This window comes from Salmo trutta, chromosome 11 (assembly GCF_901001165.1).
Source record: "Salmo trutta chromosome 11, fSalTru1.1, whole genome shotgun sequence".
Classification (NCBI taxonomy): domain Eukaryota; kingdom Metazoa; phylum Chordata; class Actinopteri; order Salmoniformes; family Salmonidae; genus Salmo; species Salmo trutta.
Window position 1 is genome coordinate 4,046,273 of NC_042967.1, and position 18,468 is coordinate 4,064,740.

Here is an 18,468-nt window from a genome sequence, read left to right on the forward strand (position 1 = left end):
CTTGTTATCATTGCAATAGTAACATATATTTTTCATGTCAAAAACATAGGTAGTGTTCATAATGGTAAATAAGTATTTTGCAAGGTTTTCCCAAAATTCTGACACAAATTTACATTCAAAGAACAAGTGAGACAGATTCTTACCTTTTTCACAGAAAACGCAGATATCATCAATAGCCACACATTTGGATATCATATAATTATATGGATATATCTTATGTAAAATTTTGAAGTGCACTTCCTTAACTTTGTTTGGTATAGAGTATTGTAAGGCCTTAACCATGCATTTTTCCAGACAATGTCAGGAATAAGCATGTTCCAGAAAAACTTTCCTCTCGGTGTAAGTTGGTTTTGTGAATGAAGAATTTGTCTTATATATTTATTACAACAAGATTTCTCAAGTAAGCCCACACCTTCCAATCTGAGTTCTGGATAAACTTTGTGATCATTACCAAAACTAAAATGAGTTTTCATTAGTGTAGTTAGACCACTGGTAACAGCTTTGATCACAGAAATAAACTCTGAAAGGTATTGGAAACGCTTTCAATGTTATAAATTGTTCATATGTGAGAATATTACCCTTGTTGTCGAAAACATCAAGAACAAAGTCAATATTTCTCCCATGCCAGCTGGGGTAGAACAATGACCTATTCCTTACAGTTATGTCTGAATTATTCCACAAAAGAGCTTTATGTGGGGGAAAATTGTGCACAAAACATATTTTCCAGGCCATTGAAGCTTGTTGGTGAAACCTAGCCAATTTAGCAGGTCATCTTTCAGGAATATAATTACATTTCAGTAAAAATGGAAGACTTCTCAACTTATTAAACACAATTTTTGGAATGAAATACCATATTGAATCAGTATTGATTCAACCAGTTTATATTGAAAGTGTTATTTATGTCAACAAAATCCAACACTTCCAGAATGCCTTCAGCTCTTTTGTTAAAGGACTGACATTTTTAGTTTGTGAGACTTATTTTTCCAGATGAAGTCAAGAAAGGTCTTATTGATCTCTTTACAAGTAGCAGGATTTACACATAACGATAATGAGGGGTACACAAAACGAGACAGTCCCTCTGCCTTGGACAGAAGAACTCTCCCAAGTATAGAAAGATCTCTTTGTAGCCAATTATTAAATATATTTTTGGTTTTCTTAATTTTAGGAGAGAAATTCAAATGTTGTCTGACTAAGTGTTTTTTTGATAGATGTATTCCTAAATATTTAACACAGTCCTTTACAGGAATATGTTCTATTTCTTTATCATCAGAGTTAAATAAACATAATATTTCACATTTAGAAACATTCCGTTTTAATCCTGATGCAATAGAAAATGCAGTTATAGCATTAAGGGCATGGGCGACCTGGTCTTTGTCTCTTAAGAAAAGTGTAGTATCATCAGCCAGTTTGGAAATTTTGATTTCTTTGTTAAAAATGGTTAAGCCATACAAATTTGCATTATTCAGAATATCTAGAGATAGAAGTTCCACAACCAAAATGAATAAAAATGGCAAAATTGGGCATCCCTGTCGTACACTTCTGTTGATACTGAATCTTTTGGAAGTATTAAGGTTTAGTAACACAGAACTATTTATATCTTTGTAAAACATGCAAATTACTTTGATAAAATTTTCACCAAATCCAAAAAGTTTAAGAGACCTAAAGAGAAATTCATGTTCAATTGTGTCAAAGGCTTTACAGAAGTCCAAAAATAAGACAACCACATCTGAGTCAATTGCATCTGAATAATCTATAAGGTCCAAGACTAAATTAATGTTAGAGCTTATGTGACGGCCCTTCATAAATCCTGTTCGAGTCTCATTTATAATGTATCTATTCCTTTCTTTAATCTTCTGGCATAAACCAGAGAAATCAAGTTGTAATCAATATTTAATAAAGTAATTAGTCTCCAATTGTCAATGAGAGAAGGGTCTTTATCGGGCTTCGGAATCAATGAAATAAGGCCCTGTTTCATAGTGGAGACCATTTCCCCACTTTTAATGCAATCTTGAAACATATTCAAAATCGGGTCTTCTAGTAACTCCCAAAACTGTCTATAGAATTCAACTGACAGGCAATCAGGGCCAGGGGATTTCCATTTTTTCATTGAATTCAGAGCCTCTAAATTCTTCAATTGACACAGGTGAATCGCAAACTGAGTGGAAATAATCCTCAATTACAGGGACATAATTCTGAATGTGGCAAATGTAGCTTTCACAACCATCTTCCTGAAATTGAGAGCTGTAAAGGTTTTCATAAAAGGAATTGACAAATTATGATATTGTAATGGGATCTTTGCATAAAACATCGTTAATTTTGAGTGCAGTTATAGATTTTCTTTTGTAGTTTCTCTTTTCAAGTGCAAAAAAGTAACTAGTGTTTCTTTCCCCCTCTTCAATCCATTTTGCTCTTGACCTTACAAAGTCACCCTTTGCCAAAGCCGTGTAAAGCTGTTCTAATTCTAGTTGTAAAGACTTGAATACAGACTCCTCTTCTTCAGATAGATCATCTTTCTTTAGGAAACTGTCAAGCTTGCTCATCATCTCTTCTTCTCTAAGGTTCTTTAATTGCGTCAGCTCTTTGGCGCGTTTAATGGCTACCACTCTGACTTTATATTTGAAAAATTCCCATCTACTTCCATGACCCAAGTCTTCTCTTGCAAAAAAATATCTTTAGCTAACGATTTGATGTTTTCAATGAGAGTAGTATTTTTAAGAAGTGTGTTGTTTAATTTCCAATATCCTCGAGTACCTTTAGATTTTTTAGTAGCTTGTAAATTCAGGGTAATCAAGTGATGATCAGAAAAGGGAGCCAACTGATGATCTACATCTATAACAAATTGTAACAAAAAAGGGGAAATTAGGAATAAATCTATTCTAGATTTACGTGACATAGTTTTGTTGGTCCAGGTATAACCCTTTGCATCCGGATTGAAATAACGCCAGGCATCCTCAACACAGAGATCCTTGCATAATGGAGTTATAATATTGCTATTTTGAAGGCTTTGACTCATTCTAGGAGGAAAACGATCAGCAGACGCATCAGATGTTTAATTAAAATCCCCTGAAATAATTAGAAAAGCCTCTGAGTATTTGTTGCTTAAATCCTGTACTTTCCTGGTAAACTGGGTAAAAGGGGTCTTATTAGGAGCATGTGAGTTATGCTCATATACATTACAAATGATGAAAATAGCATTGTCAGGTTTAAGTTACTATGACCCATCTCCCGTCTTGTGAAGATGTGGATTCTAGAACGTCACCTTTAAACTTGTGAATAAGTATCAAAACACCAGCAGAATGATTTGATCCATGACTGAAGAGGAGGATAGAGGGTAATCTAATCACAAGACTGCTTGAAGTCCCAAGGCGTCAGCAGTGACGTCAATTGATGTGTCGATTTCTCGCGAGCTCTCCCGAAGATAGACTCGGGGGAAACAAGGATGGAGGAACTGGCTACCAAGCTACTCGCAGAAGGCATTCAGAAGAAAGTGGTCAGTCCAGGCAAAGGAGAGCTGTCAACGTTTCCTGATGGGACCAAGGTGAGTTATAAAATAGTGAATTTAATCCCACGTTCAAAGGGTAGTTTTGTATGTGTAGTGCTGGCTAAACGGATTAGCATTATTAGCTAGCTGCTAACGTTAGCATGGAGTGAAATTATCGAGGTTTGACATGTTCTGAGGTGATATATACGTTACCTTATTTTAGTTCAACTATAACTCGGTCTACCAGAATTGTTATTTACAGAAATGATCAGCCAACAAGTAATTATTGGAGTAAAAACGATAGGTTTTTTTGTGATATTGTAAGAGGGCGGTGCTTTTACAGGATGGGCGAGTCTTCATTGATTTTCATCTCTCTTATTGATCGGTGGGGATGTCCGTCAGGTTGTAAACATTACTACTACGTTTTAATTGGAGAAGTCGGCATGATCGACAGTATGTTGGATAATCAGTGTGAATTTGTGCCTCTGCCTGTTGATAAAAATATCGAATTTCGTTTGTTATTGGGTCTTTTTAATATGTGAAAGACATGCATTTTAAACCTTTAACAAACTCACTCTATCAGCATTTATTGTCCAACTTTTGTATATAATAATGTTCAGCCTGCTGGGAAGTTATTATGTAGAAACTACACATTTTACTGTTACTAAACAGAAAAAACTCTGTTTCATCAATACAATGTATACTGAACAAAAATATAAACGCAATGTGCAAAATTGTTAAAGATTTGACTGAGTTTCAGTTCATATAAGGAAATCCAGTCAATTTAAATAAATACATTTGGTCCAAATGTATGAATCACAAATGATTGGGAATACAGATATCCATATGTTGGTCACAGATACCTAAAAAAAAAAAAAAGTAGGGTTGTCGGCATTCAGTATCTGGTGTGACCACCATTTGCCTCATGCAGAGCGACACGTCTCCTTCGCATAGAGTTGATCAGGCTGTTGATTGTGGCCTGTGGAATGTTGTCCCACTCCTCTTCAATGGCTGTGCGAAATTGCTGGATATTGGCGGGAACTGGAACACACTGTCATACACGTCGACCCAGAGCATCCCAAACTTGCTCAATGAGTGAAATGTCTGAGTATGCAGGCCATGGAAGAACTGGGACATTTTCAGCTTCTAGGAATAGTGTTCAGATCCTTGCGACATGGGGCTGTGCATTATCATGCTGAAACGTGAGGTGATGGCGGTGGATGAATGGCACAACAATGGGCATCGGGATCTTGTCACGGTATCTCTGTGTGTTCAAATTGCCATCGATAAAATGCAATTGTATTTGATGTCCGTAGCTTATGCCTGCCCCATACCATAACCCCACCGCTACCATGGCCCACTCTGTTCACAACGTTGACATCAGCAAACCGATCGCCCACACAACGTAAGACACGCTTTCTGCCATCTGCCCAGTTCTGTTGAAACCGGGATTCATCCGTGAAGAGCACACTTCTCAAGTGTGCCAGTGGCCATCTAAGGTGAGCATTTTCCCACTGAAGTCTGTTACTAACTGCAGCCCGGTCAAGACCTTGGTGAGGACCACGAGCACGCAGATCAGCTTCCCTGATACGGTTTCTGATGTAGGTGCAGAAATTCTTCGGTTGTGCAAACCCACAGTTTCATCAGCTGTCCGAGTGACTGGTCTCAGACGATCCCGACGATGAAGAAGCCAGATGTGGAGGTCCTTGGCTGGCATGTTTACATGTGGTCTGCAGTTGAGGCTGGTTGGACGTACTGCCTAATTCTCTAAAATTACATTGGAGGCGGCTTATGGTAGAGAAATTAACATTCAATTCTCCGGCTCCGGTGGACATTCCTGCAGTCAGCATGCCAATTTCATGCTGACTCAAAATGGAAACATCTGTGGCATTGTGTTGTGTGACACAACTGCACATTTTAGTGGTCTTTTATTGTCCCCAGCACCGGGCACACCTATGTAATGATCATGCTGTTTAATCAGCTTCTTGATATGCCACACCTGTCAGGTGGATGGATTATCTTGGCAAAGGAGTAATGCTCACTGACAGGGATGTAAACAAATTTGTGCTAAACATTTGAGGAATACATTTTTTTGTGCGTATGGAACATTTCTGGGATCATTTTATTTCAGCTCATGAAACATGGGACCAACACTTTACATGTTGCGTTTATATTTTTGTTCAGTGTATTACATGAGTTATCCACGTGTGTAATACCAGTTCTCATTCTATCCCCCCAATTTTCAAACAGGTGATATTCCACTACCGCTCCAGCCTATGTGATGGCACGGTGCTGGATGACTCCAGGACCATGGGGGGCCGGAACAAGCCCATGGAACTCATCTTGGGAAAGAAGTTCAAGCTGGCCGTGTGGGAGCGAGTCATTGCCACCATGAGGGAGGGAGAAGTGGCAGATTTCACATGTGACGTCAAGGTGGGTCCCCCAACTTAACATGGTTGACGTGGATGGATTAGAGACCGTTACATCTGTGCAGACACCCACAGACATACAATTGGTGGCAAAAACATTGATCGTTATGGAATTTGACAGGGTTTGTCAATACGTTGTGTTAATTGTTTCCCTTCAGAGAACTGCCTTAATTGTACTTTAAAAATCCACCAGTCCCTCAATTTGTCCTAGTGAATAATGTAACCATCCTCTTTCCTTCTCCCTCTCTCCCTACAGCACACAGCCCTGTACCCGCTGGTGTCCCAGTCCTTGAGGAACATCAGTGCAGGGAAGGACCCCCTGGAGGGCCAGAGACACTGCTGTGGCATCGCTCAAATCCACTCACACCACTCCCTGGGCCACTGTGACCTGGACCAGCTCCAGGCCAACCCTCAGCCCCTGGTCTTCACCCTGGAGCTCATAGAGGTGAGGTGGGGGGGCTTATTTATTCTCCATTAGGGGTCCAAGCACCCTGTGCGGAATCTGTCTCCTCAAGTTTTTCCATCCAGGGAATTTTCCTTGCCACTGTGCTACTGCTTCTTTCTTAGCGCCCCAAGCACTCATGGTGCTTTGCTCTAAATAAAATGGACCTCTGTCTCGCCTAGATGGTTATATGAACTCTGAACTTCAACCACGACATCAAGAGGAGGATGGCACCCTTCCTTTCACAGTGTATGTCCTCAAGAGTTTTTCCCTTTGCCACTGCTTGCTCTTTGGGGGTCTAGGCCTGGTTACAGTAAAAACACTTTGTGACAACTGGTTCTGTTAAAAGCACTACATCAAAATGTTTTCTAACCCTTTTATCACCCAAGCAGCACTCATGCCTCTGTCATTTCACTGCGTAAATTAATTTTGATTGAATAATATGATTGACGCCTCTCCCAGGTTTTGACGCCCGGCTCGTTTAGACTGGACATCTGGGCGATGACGGACGAGGAGAAGCTGGAGGTGGTGCCTCAGATCCACGTGGAGGGTAACGCCCTGTACAAGAAGGGCGATGTGAAGGAGGCGGCCGAGAAGTACCACAATGCCATCGCCTGTCTAAAGAATCTGCAGATGAAGGTAAAGATTTCTGACTTCAAACCTAGTCCTGGGGACTTGCTTTTTTTTGGCATTTAATAGGGTAACATTTAGAGCACTGCAGACATACTTTTCATTTAGTTGAGATAACTAGCCATGCTGCACGTCAAATGAGATCTATGCATTGCCTGTCTATAGAATGTCTTAACCCCACTAAATAAGTGGCTAGTCTTCTAACTCCTCCCCATCCTTGGCCCCTCCTCCAATCAGGAGCGTCCGGGCGACGAGGGCTGGATCAAGCTGGACCTCATGATCACGCCCCTGATGCTGAACTACTGCCAGTGTCAGCTGGTCCAGGGTCAGTACTACGAGGTGCTGGACCACTGCTCCTCCATCATCTCCAAATACGAGGGTGAGTCAAACTTCTGAATACATTCAGGTGTAGCCCTGCCCTAGGATCAAGTGAATATGCTGAATTCACATAACAATAGGCTATGCTCTGAAGGTGAATGTGTAATTTGTCATTACTTAAGACAATCCCTTTAAAAAATAAACATTTGTTACTTTTGCTGTTCTGTTTTGTCTACAGCAGGCCTGTTGCTAGTGAATGACAAGTCCTTTTGAAGTTTTATTGCTTACTACCAGCTACTTAAGTGTGTAAACTTACCATTTGAACACACTAGCCTCTTTCACATTGACACTCTTACCTCTCACCCCCACAGACAACATGAAGGCCTACTTCAAGCGGGCCAAGGCCCACGCGGCAGTGTGGAACGAGACAGAGGCGCGGGCGGATTTTGCCAAGGTGGTGGAGCTGGACCCGTCGCTGGGGCCCTCAGTGGCTAAGGAGCTGAGGGCCATGGAGGAGAGGATCCGCTCCAAGGAGAAGGAGGAGAAGGGCCGCTACAAGAGTCTGTTCAGCTACGACAGCAACGCCACCGCTACCACGGTGAGTAGCCAAGTACCTTCTAGAAGTTTCTTCGAATCTGGGCCCATATTAAAACATCTTAAAGTGGCAGTGCTTTTCTAGGATCAGGCCCCCCCCGTCTCTATAATCTAAAATGCCAAATTAATCTATATCAGCACTCATACACAAATGCTATTTGAGTGTTTTTCCCAAATCTAGGATCAGATTACCTGGTGTAAAGAAAATGTCTACACTTTATTTTACTAGTGAAATGAATGATCCATGTGTCTTTACACTAATTGATGTATTTTTAAATTGGCAGTATTATCCCTTTGTGTTGAATTACTAATTAGGTAATGTTCTTTTTGAATGTCTAAAACTGTTATGCACTCTTTTAGGGCTGAATTAAGAAGACCATTATTCTTGTTATAAAGAAGAGGAGGACCAGTTGTGGACACATTGACACGTTTAGTTATATCCACACACCAAAGACATATTCACTTTCCCCATGAAACATCACTTTTGCGGCGCACACACTTTTCCCTCACAAAACCCATACGCCACTTGCATGGCACATTCTCTTTCTAGATTCACTTTTATCTTTTATACAACGATATTACACACCCACACAAATCTACCCTCAACACCAACAGACTTTCAAAGTTCAGCTTTCCCCTTCCTGCATACGCTATGCAAACAGCCAGTTACATCACACACACATGCTGCAAAAGTACAGGAATACGCAGGAGATCCTCCACTTCTGGCAGTATGACTGGGACATCAACTTCGGAGACAATCATAAGATATATATTTATGGACACTAGAGTAGTCTCCACCATTTCCCTCTTGTTCAGCCCTTTCTTATTTACCCCTATTAATGTTCTATATGACTATTCAAGTTATTTACTCTTATCTTCACTACTGTATTACATTTCATTTGCTAATTTATGTCTTTGTAGTCCTGTATATTTTGAGCTAGGACATTTGTAATGGACTCTTTTGCCCTCAACTCAAACACCACCCCAACCCCACTTGCCTTTTGGTCAGTCGAACAGAGCTAATGATTTGCCAAGTCATTGGCTTCAGTGAGTGTAGTTTAGGATAGGGGCCATCATTTTGGCCCCTAGCTCCTTCCCGGTCTGTGTTCAACAAACTGAAAGGACTGGATAGGGGAAGGCAATATGGTGAAGGCTCCACTTAGTCTATTGGAGGCCTGGAAGGAGTAGTCACTGAAGGGCTAGAGATGGTAATGGAACTGGGGCGATGACTCACTGGCAAGCATAAAGTAAAAGGTCAAGTTAGCCTTTTTTTGTAGGGTCCATTTTCATAGGTTTGCACATCAAATGACTGACATCTCATCATACCAGCATTTAACTCATTTGTCCCTTGTATTTGTGAATGTTATCCAAAGGGTCACCATGACTTGACTCAAGTGTCAGTTGTATGAAATGTGTGTTATCTAGCCTGGATAAAAAGCAGAGTAAACACTGCACTCAACATTGTTTTCATTGGTAAGCAGTGTTCAACCTGGTTTAACTAGGCTACTTATCATGCATTCTATGTCTACGACGGGACAGCGAGTGCTTTTTGCAGCCGTGTTATGACTGAAGCCAAATAAAGAGGTGCAACTCTTACTAGTGTGTTCGTAATGATACCCAATGCTTGCGAGCACACTCACCCACACTTACTTAGGCCTCATTGTGCAAAGCGTTCACCAAATCTCCATAAGTGCTTACAGAAAATCCACACCCCCTTTTCAAATGTTCACCTTTTGTTGCCTTATAGCCTGGAATGTAAATGTATTGGTCTTCGCATCCTACCCCACAACTTCCAAGTGAATATTTTTATTTTTTTCCTTCCTAAACTGAAATAGCTTGGTTGGATAGCAATCCTAAATTAGCTCCAGTGTAACCAATCACCTTAAGTCACACACCAAGTTAATTGGCCTCCACCTGTTAAATTGTAATGATTCACATGATTTCAGGATACATTTAGCAGTTCCTGTAGGTTCCCTCTGCTGGGTCGTGAATTGTAAAGCAGAAACTCAACCATGAGCTTTCAAAAGAACCGCGGGACAGATCAGAGGATGAATATAAAAAGATTTCAAAGGCCTTGAATATCCCTTGGAGCACAGTCAAGACGAAGTGAAAGGTGTATAGCACCACCTAGACTGCCCTCCAATCTGGATGACTGAGCAAGTAGGAGACTGATAAGAGGCTACCAAGAGTCTGATGGCAACTTTGAAAGAACAGCAGACTTATGGCCCAGACTGGTCAGTGTGCATGTGACTTGCTCAAGCCTTCCACAAATATGTAATGTATGGTGGCAAGAAGGAAGCCATTACTCAAGGAAGCCCACCTTAAACTGATTCAAGTATGCAAAAAAACACTCATTCTGTAGCTGTGTGGCAAAAGGTTTTGTGGTCTGTCTGATTAAACAACTTTTTGGCCGAAATGCCAAGTGTTACATTTGGCGCAGCATCATGTTATGGGTTATTTCTCATCGCCAGGGATTTATCAGGATAAAATAGAAAATGAAGGGAAACTATGTACAGAAAAATCCTTGAGGAAAACCAGCTGAAACTGGGACTGAAGTTCACCTTTCAGCATGACAACGACCTGAAGCCCATAGCCAAAGCTACTGTGGAGTGGCTAAGGAATAACCAGGTAAAGTCCTCAAGTGGCCCAGTCAGAGCCCCGACCTAAATCCAATCTAAATTTGTGGCATGACTTGAAGATTTCTGTCCATCACCTTGAGCTTGAACAGTTTTGTAAAGAATGGTCAAACAATTGGTGTGCAAAGTTGGTAGAGACCTATACTAACAGACTGACAGCTGTAACTGCTGCCAAATATGCTTCCACCAAGTTAACTCAGGGGTGGAGACTAATCCAATTAAGGTATATTTTTCTTCACACAAAAATTTGCAGAGTATGTTGTGTAGATAAGTGGAAGAAAATCCTTATTTAAATGAAAAACAGGCACTGACAACCAAATGTAAAAAGTTCAAGGGCGTGTAGACTTTCTATAGGCACTACATCACAGAAGGCTGCGGAGGGGAGGACAGCTCATAGCTGAGGGGAGGAAAGCTCATAAATGGCTGGAACAGAGCAAACGAAATGGAATCAAAAACATGGAAATCATGTTTGATACCATCCCAGACATTACCTCCCCAATTAAGGTGCCACCAACCTCCTGTGCACTACATACAAATGAAAAACACTCGCTTTTTTTAATTGGAAAACTTTTCTAACTTTTAATTTCATTCACTTCAAGTACAGAACTGCAAAAATTGGGTTTATAAAATTGCCATACTAACAAAACTGATTTCAGGTGTGTAGGGAGGAGGTAATAGTTAATTGGATGAAGGGCAAGGAACGCTTGACTGTATGTGGCAAAGAGAGGGTGCCATGACAGAAAATGTGTGTAGGGTGGAAGCATGTGGAACAGAGAACGGGGTATTTTCAAGATACTGTAAAGCCTTGTTCACATCAAATACATATTTTTTTTTTGCATTTCTGATTCAAATGTTATTTTTCCTGCAGTCTGAACAGCCAAAAAAACACATGGAATAGGATATTTCAAGCCACCTTAGGTAGTTTGAGGTCAGATACAAATCTGATTCCTGGCCATGCGACTTGTGCCTGAATGGTCAAATCTGATTTGCCCTTATGTTTAAAAAAAAAAAAACTTATTTGGCATATCTTGTTGCTTCCTAGCTACTCTGACAGTTTGGCAAGAATATGTGGTAGCTAACTAGCTTGTTGTTTACAAACAAATTAATGAATGTGCTAGAAAGATAAACGGCTACCTCGTTAGTTGACTGCTGTGGCTAGCCAAACAATACTTGTTTTCAAAGTTGGATTGCCTTATCCTTTCGAGGCTTTAAAAGTATTCTTACACTATGATTTTGAACATTCAAAGCAACTGGAGAACATCCATCGCAGGCTTGCTACATAACTTCTGAGTGATAGGAAGAAGGAACGCGCACAGTCGTCATTACTATGACAACTAGCACAGCCATGTCAGCACATGACTGCTGTCTGAACACACAAAAATCCAAATTTGGTCACTTAACTTGCCGTTTGGACAGTGAAGTATTCCAAAACGGATTTGAAAAACAAAGCTGATCTGAGCATTAAGGCCTGCAGTGCGAACAAGGCTTAAGCGTTGCTTACTGTAAAACAATGTGGAATTAAACCTTTGGATGTAGAGTGGTGTCAGTATAGCAGCTAAGCGAGAAAGTCAGAGTATCAACCTCATTTCATTGTGGCATAGTTTTCAAAAATATTTTACAGCACTATCACCTCGCCCCCACTGAACAGGACTACCAAAATGAGAAAATATTTACCAGCCCCTCGTGATGCCTATGAAACTGAAATAAGCTACAGAATGTTCTGAGAGCGAACTGTCCTACAACTGCAAAATCTGTTACACATTCTGAACACACCCCGTAGGCGGTGTGAGAGACTATATGGGGAAAAAAGGTTACAAGTTCAGTGGAGCAATACAGACAAAAAGTCAGGACAACAAAGACGGGACACATAGATGAGGCCTATACAAAGACAAGGGAGGGGGATGGAGGGATTCTGCAAAGGGTTATGTGCGAGCGCTCCTCTCTGTCTCCGCCAGACACTCCCTGACCAGCGCCCTCGCGTGAATGATACCTAGAAGACAGATGAACAACATCACAAATTGGGATTTAGAACTTTTAATTCATGTGTGGAGAAAAATACTGCCTCCTCATTGAACCTTAATGTGAATTGAAATCCATGTATTTCCAAGTAAACTCATATGGAGTAAGTAGGCCTATGGGATGGGATCCTTGGGACTCGAACTCTGTCACCCCATTGAAGTTGAAATGTGTTAAGGTTAGGGTAGGGACATTCCATGGATCCCAGATAACCATGTGAGTCGAGAGCCAAATGGCCGTGGTGTGAGAAGCATGGGTAAAATGTTTGTTTGGTTCATTGAAAAGTATTTACTGCAGTAATTATTCATGAGAGAAACATTTTCCTTGGGATTACTAGCCTTGGAATAGGGATTTCGGGACTGACCGTCTCACACACTGAAGAACTAGGACTACATTTAATCACCAAGTACTAGTTTTATGTGTCCTGCATTTGGGCAATTCCACAGTAATGTAATTATGACGAGACCCCGATTTTTCACTTTAAAAATGTATGCCAAACGAAAACCACTGATTTCAAAGTTTAACAAACCATACAAAAACAATGGTTTTTGTTTGGTATCCTTTTTAAAGTGACATCTGAGTCGCAGCGTAATTCAGTTACCATCAAATTGCCCATTTTGTGCATAGCATAATATTATTTGAACTGAGCCTAATTTAGGCATCTTTGGATTTAAAAGGACAATGTCTGATTGGACTGGCTATTTTGCTAATTGAAATTGGTGGATTTAAACTTCTTGATTGATTGATTGGATGACTGAGCTCGTTGATGGTTTTATTGAATGCCGAAAGCCTTAACATATACTGTTTGGCTTTTATTATGATTTACTTTTACTGCTGCTGCCATGCAAGGTTGATCATTGCTTTCATCCCCTGCCTTATGTTCATTTCTTGTTGCTGTGTGTTTATGCATATAATATTCAAGTGCTTACTGTCTGCTTGCTGGGTATGTGCAGCGTGGTTAGGGAAAAGGAAAGTAAGCTCTACGGAGTACTGATAAACACCCTATGTCAATACAACCACAACCTTTGCTCCAAGCTTTGTGGATATTTGTGGCCTAGGCGTTTAGCCGGTCTGGCTGCAGTACCTCTCTTTAGCCTCTCCATGGCGCTCTTGCTCCCGGCGTAGGTGGGGCGGATCTCGCGACTCATCTCCTCGATAACTGACAGCAGCTCGCTGTAGGTTGAGCCCTGAGACACTTTCACTGGCTGTGTGTGAGTGAGAGAGAGAGAGGGGGATACGAGACAAAGGTCATATGCTGGAAGAGAGCAAAAACAACTAGAACTCCCAATTGATCCTGAGCAAGATATAGTCCCTTTATATCGTACAGAAGAGTAGAGAAACAGAGGGAAAATTGCCATGACGAAGTGACAGTTAGGCAAATAAACACTCGCCAACAAATCTATTTTAATTAAATTGACCAGTAATGATCTGCTTTGTATTTGTTGTTAGTGATACCTGGACCCTATTGATTATAGTCACAGCCGTGTATATCCCGCCCCCAAGCAGATACCTCGTCGGCCCTGAAAGAACTTCACTGGACTTTATGTAAACTGGAAACCATACATCCTGAGGCTGCATTTATTGTAGCCGGGATTTTAATAAAGCTAACCTGAGAACGAGACTTCCTAAATTCTATCAGCATATCGAATGCGCGACAAGGGCTGCTAGCATTCTGGATCATTGCAACTAACTTTACGCGATGCATACAAAGCCCTCCCCTGCCCTGCCTTCGGCAAATCTGACCATGACTCCATTTTGTTGTTCCCAGCCTATAGACAGAAACTAAAACAGGAAACGCCTGTGCTCAGGTCAATACAACGCTGGTCTGACCAATTGGACTCCATGCTTCAGGATTGCTTCGATCACGTGGACTGTGATATGTTCCGGATAGCCTCAGACAACAACACTGATGTACACGCTGACTCGGTGAGCAAGTTTATTAGCAAGTGCATCGGAGACGTCGTACCCACTGTGACTATTAAAACATTTCCTAACCAGAAACCGCGGATTGATGGCAACATTCGCGCAAAACTGAAAGCGTGAACCACCGCTTTTAATCATGGCAAGGCGACTGGAAACATGACCGAATACAAACAGTGCAGCTATTCCCTCCGCAAGACAAGCAAACAGAAAAAGTGTCAGTATAGAAACAAAGTAGCCATAATTCAACGGCTCAAACACGAGATGCATGTGGCAGGGTCTACAGTCAATCACGGATTACAAAAAGAAAACCATCCCCGTTGGGGACATCAACGTCTTGCTCCCAGACAAATTAAACAACTTCTTTGCTCGCTTTGCGGACAATACAGTGCCTCTGACACGGCCCGCTACCAAAGCCAACATGAGTAAAACATGTTGGCCAACATGAGTAAAACATTTAAACGTGTTAACCCTCGCAAGGCTGCCGGCCCAGACGGCATCTCTAGCCGCGTCCTCAGAGCATGCGCAGACCAGCTGGCTGGCTGGTGTTTACGGACATATTCAATCAATCCCTATCCCAGTCTGCTGTGCCCACATGCTTCAAGATGGCCACCATTGTTCCTGTTCCCAAGAAAGCTAAGGTAACTGAGCTAAACGACTAGCGCTCCATAGCACTCACTTCCGTCATCATGAAGTGCTTTGAGAGACTAGTCAAGGATCATATCACCTCCACCCTACCTGACACCCTAGACCCACTCCAATTTGCTTCCCGCCCCAATAGGTCCACTGATGATGCAAATCGCCATCACACTGCCCTATCCCACCTGGACAAGAGGAATACCTATGGAAGAATGCTGTTCATTGACTACAGCTCAGCATTTAATACCATAGAACACTCCAAACTCGTCATTAAGCTCGAGACCCTGGGTCTCGATCCCGCCCTGTGTAACTTGGTCCTGGACTTTCTGACGGGCCGCCCCCAGGTGGTGAAGGTAGGAAACAACATCCCACCGCGCTGATCCTCCACACTGGGGCCGCACAAGGGTGCGTTCTCAGCCCTCTCCTGTACTCCCTGTTCACCCATGATTGCGTGGCCATGCATGCTTCCAACTCAATCATCAAGTTTGCAGACGACACTACAGTGGTAAGCTTGATTACCAACAACGACAAGATGGCCCACAGGGAGGAGGTGAGGGCCCTCGGAGTGTGGTGTCAGGAAAATAATCTCTCACTCAACGTCAACAAAACAAAGGAGATGATTGTGGACTTCAGGAAACAGCAGAGGGAGCACCCCCCATCCACATTGACGGGACAGTAGTGGAGAAGGTGGAAAGTTCCTCGGTGTACACATCACGGACAAACTGAAATGGTCCACCCACACAGACAGCGTGGTAAAGAAAGCGCATCAGGAGGCTGAAGAAATTTGGCTTGTCACCTAAAAACACAAACTTTTACAGATGCACAATCGAGAGCATCCTGTCGGGCTGTATTACCGCCTGGTACGGCAATTGCACCGTCCTCAACCGCAAGGCTCTCCAGAGGGTAGTGAGGTCTGCACAACGCATCACCGGGGGCAAACTACCTGCTCTCCAGGACACCTACAGCACCCGATGTCACAGGAAGGCCAAAAAGATCATCAAGGACAACAACCACCTGAGCCACTGCCTGTTCACCCCGCTATCATCCAGAAGGCGAGGTCAGTACAGGTGCATCAAAGCTGGGACCAAGAGACTGAAAAACAGCTTCTATCTCAAGGAAATCAGACTGTTAAACAGCCATCACTAGCATAGAAAGGCTGCTGACAACATACAGACTCATCTCTGGCCACTTTAGTAAAATAACTCAATAAATAGGTATCACTAGTCACCTTAAATAACACCACTTTAATGTTTACATATCCTACATTACTCATCTCATATACTGCTCCATACCATCTTCTGCATCTTGCCTATGCCGCACAGCCATATATTTATATGTACATATCCTTATTCATCCCTTACATTTGTGTGTATAAGGTTGTTGTGAATTTGTTAGATTACTTGTTCGATATTACTGCATTATCGGAACTAGAAGCACAAGCATTTCGCTACACTCGCATTAACATCTGCTAACCATGTGTGTGTGACCAAATTTGATACAATACCCTGAACAACATAACATATTTAACATGACTTTCTAAAGTATCACAGGCATTAGTTAAAGCAGTGAGAGATGAGGGTCAGGCTGTTCGGTCCTACCTGAACGAAGCCCATCGACGGCGGGCCGAAATCACTGAACGCTGGTCTGAAGCTGGAGGAGGAGGGGAGCGAGGGGGAGGGCACACTGGAGCCTAGGCAGAGGAAAGACAGAATTCAGACGCACTGAAGCGCCCTATGACTAGTTATCGTCTTAAATGGAAGGCAGGGGCAGAACCGCTGCGTGGCATCGGTGGCACATTCATTCTCAGGCGAGAGGGATCGTCACATTATGGTCGGTAGTATATGACACCCAGGTTGGCTGCTGACGTGTAGTGCGTTCCCTGGGCTAGTCTCTGGGTAGGTTGCAGGGATAGGACCGCTAGTCTTATCTATTGCACGGAACCCACTGTGGTAGGGTAGAGTAGAGTTCAGTAAGATGGGTGAAGACCAAACCAACAATGGGTAGTGTAGAGGGTGCATCCATATTAATAGAGATGCCATTTCTATGGGTGCACCCTTGATAGGAATAATAGTGGATACAAAAGAACCGATTGACAGTTGGCAGAAACCTGGCGGGGTGTGGTTGGAGCCGGACGGGGCAGGGGCGATGGGCTTGTAGCTCATCGTGATGTCACTGCGGACCTCCCCGTACGACGGAGCGCCGCTTCCGTCCGTCCCGTCGACCCTGTGCTTATACAGCTTTACTGGTGGGCTGGGCCCCTGAGAGCTAGGAAGAGAGTCATGGTCTTATGTTCAGCATGTATGACACTCATCAACTACACGGTCAGTCTAGCCTGGTCCAGAATAGATTGGGTGCTATGCAAGTCTTGTTGAATGTTCTGTATGGCCAATTGGGTTTGGCATGACAATGATTGAGGTATGTTGTTTAACTCATACAGATTTGGACCAGGCTGTCATTATGTCGTCAGTGGATCACTGACGTTTGCAAACATATGACTTAACGACCCAGACCTTGGATTACTAGCTAGCTAAGTAACCTAACAACCCCAGCTGGTTTCAAACATTTTGTCACAACAGTGCCTGTTCTCTACATCAGCTTAGCGGGCAACTTTGCACAATACGTCAATACCTCATCTGGTCGTAGCCTATCTTTAAATGACTGTACTAACGTTGGCTAGGTAGCTAAGCTAACGTTAGCTAACTGTAGCTCGCTAACTAGTTACCGAACCAAAGGTCGACGAGATGACATCTCGCTTCAGACAAAGTCAAATTAACGGAAACAAAGCTAGTTAGCGGGTGACCTAACTTGTAAATGCAATGACTTCGTTGATCACTGCGCATTTCATAGCTAGTTAATCTCTACTTAGCAAGGACGCTAGCTGTGTGCTGACTGGTTTGCATTCGGTGTGAAACAGGCTTGCTAGCTAACGTTATCTAGCTAGGTGCATGGCTATAACGTTCGATTGCAGCAAGTAGTTACATAATGCATTTGCGTTCCATAGGTTTAAGTATCTCCGTAGCCATTAAAAACATGTAATCGAAAACAAAAGTCAAGGGGAACGCTTTCGAAATGTACCTTTCTAGGGGAAGATTTTCAGCCAGGTCGAAAAAGCAGCTTCCTTTCTCCTGCTGAAAAGGGGAGTGGTTATTGATGCAAAGTGCACTGAATATTCATAAAGTGATGCGTTGTCATTGGCTGAAGAAAATAAATGGCAGGTGAGCGGAACTGTCTATTTATCAGAGCCTTCCCTTCTATTTATTTGAGGGTTCTGCACAGGTGTGTATTAATTTAATAACCTCTTTGGTTTTCAGAGTTTGAATGTAAGGAAAATAATCAGGTATAGGGATGATTTGATCGGGCACA

At 42.4% G+C, this 18,468-nt stretch overlaps 2 protein-coding genes across 2 annotated transcripts; one reads left to right on the forward strand and one right to left on the reverse strand.

Moving 5' to 3' along the window:
- Positions 1–3,397: 3,397 nt before the first annotated feature.
- On the forward strand, positions 3,398–9,490 carry LOC115202108 (AH receptor-interacting protein). Its single transcript, XM_029765998.1, has 7 exons — positions 3,398–3,538; positions 5,732–5,914; positions 6,167–6,355; positions 6,815–6,991; positions 7,220–7,361; positions 7,672–7,898; positions 8,255–9,490. The coding sequence occupies exons 1-7, from the start codon at positions 3,440–3,442 to the stop codon at positions 8,258–8,260; spliced, it is 1,023 nt and encodes a 340-aa protein (XP_029621858.1). The 5' UTR covers positions 3,398–3,439; the 3' UTR covers positions 8,261–9,490.
- Positions 9,491–11,080: 1,590 nt separating this feature from the next.
- Positions 11,081–18,258, reverse strand: LOC115202109 (cyclin-dependent kinase 2-associated protein 2). The gene is made up of 5 exons (XM_029766000.1): positions 18,181–18,258; positions 17,213–17,370; positions 16,704–16,795; positions 13,631–13,751; positions 11,081–12,520 (listed from the first exon to the last, which is right to left on the reverse strand). The coding sequence occupies exons 2-5, from the start codon at positions 17,265–17,267 to the stop codon at positions 12,453–12,455; spliced, it is 336 nt and encodes a 111-aa protein (XP_029621860.1). The 5' UTR covers positions 17,268–17,370; positions 18,181–18,258; the 3' UTR covers positions 11,081–12,452.
- Positions 18,259–18,468: the final 210 nt, after the last annotated feature.

Excerpts from the sequence above, each read along its gene's own strand:
- LOC115202109 (XM_029766000.1), bottom strand. The coding sequence starts at position 17,267 with ATGAGCTACAAGCCCATCGCCCCTGCCCCGTCCGGCTCCAACCACACC. Across the intron at positions 13,752-16,703 it reads CGTCGATGGGCTTCGTTCAG|CCAGTGAAAGTGTCTCAGGG; the intron begins GTAGGACCGAAC and ends ACTCACACACAG. Across the intron at positions 12,521-13,630 it reads CATGGAGAGGCTAAAGAGAG|GTATCATTCACGCGAGGGCG; the intron begins GTACTGCAGCCA and ends TCTGTCTTCTAG.
- LOC115202108 (XM_029765998.1), top strand. The coding sequence starts at position 3,440 with ATGGAGGAACTGGCTACCAAGCTACTCGCAGAAGGCATTCAGAAGAAA. Across the intron at positions 3,539-5,731 it reads CGTTTCCTGATGGGACCAAG|GTGATATTCCACTACCGCTC; the intron begins GTGAGTTATAAA and ends ATTTTCAAACAG. Across the intron at positions 7,362-7,671 it reads CATCATCTCCAAATACGAGG|ACAACATGAAGGCCTACTTC; the intron begins GTGAGTCAAACT and ends TCACCCCCACAG.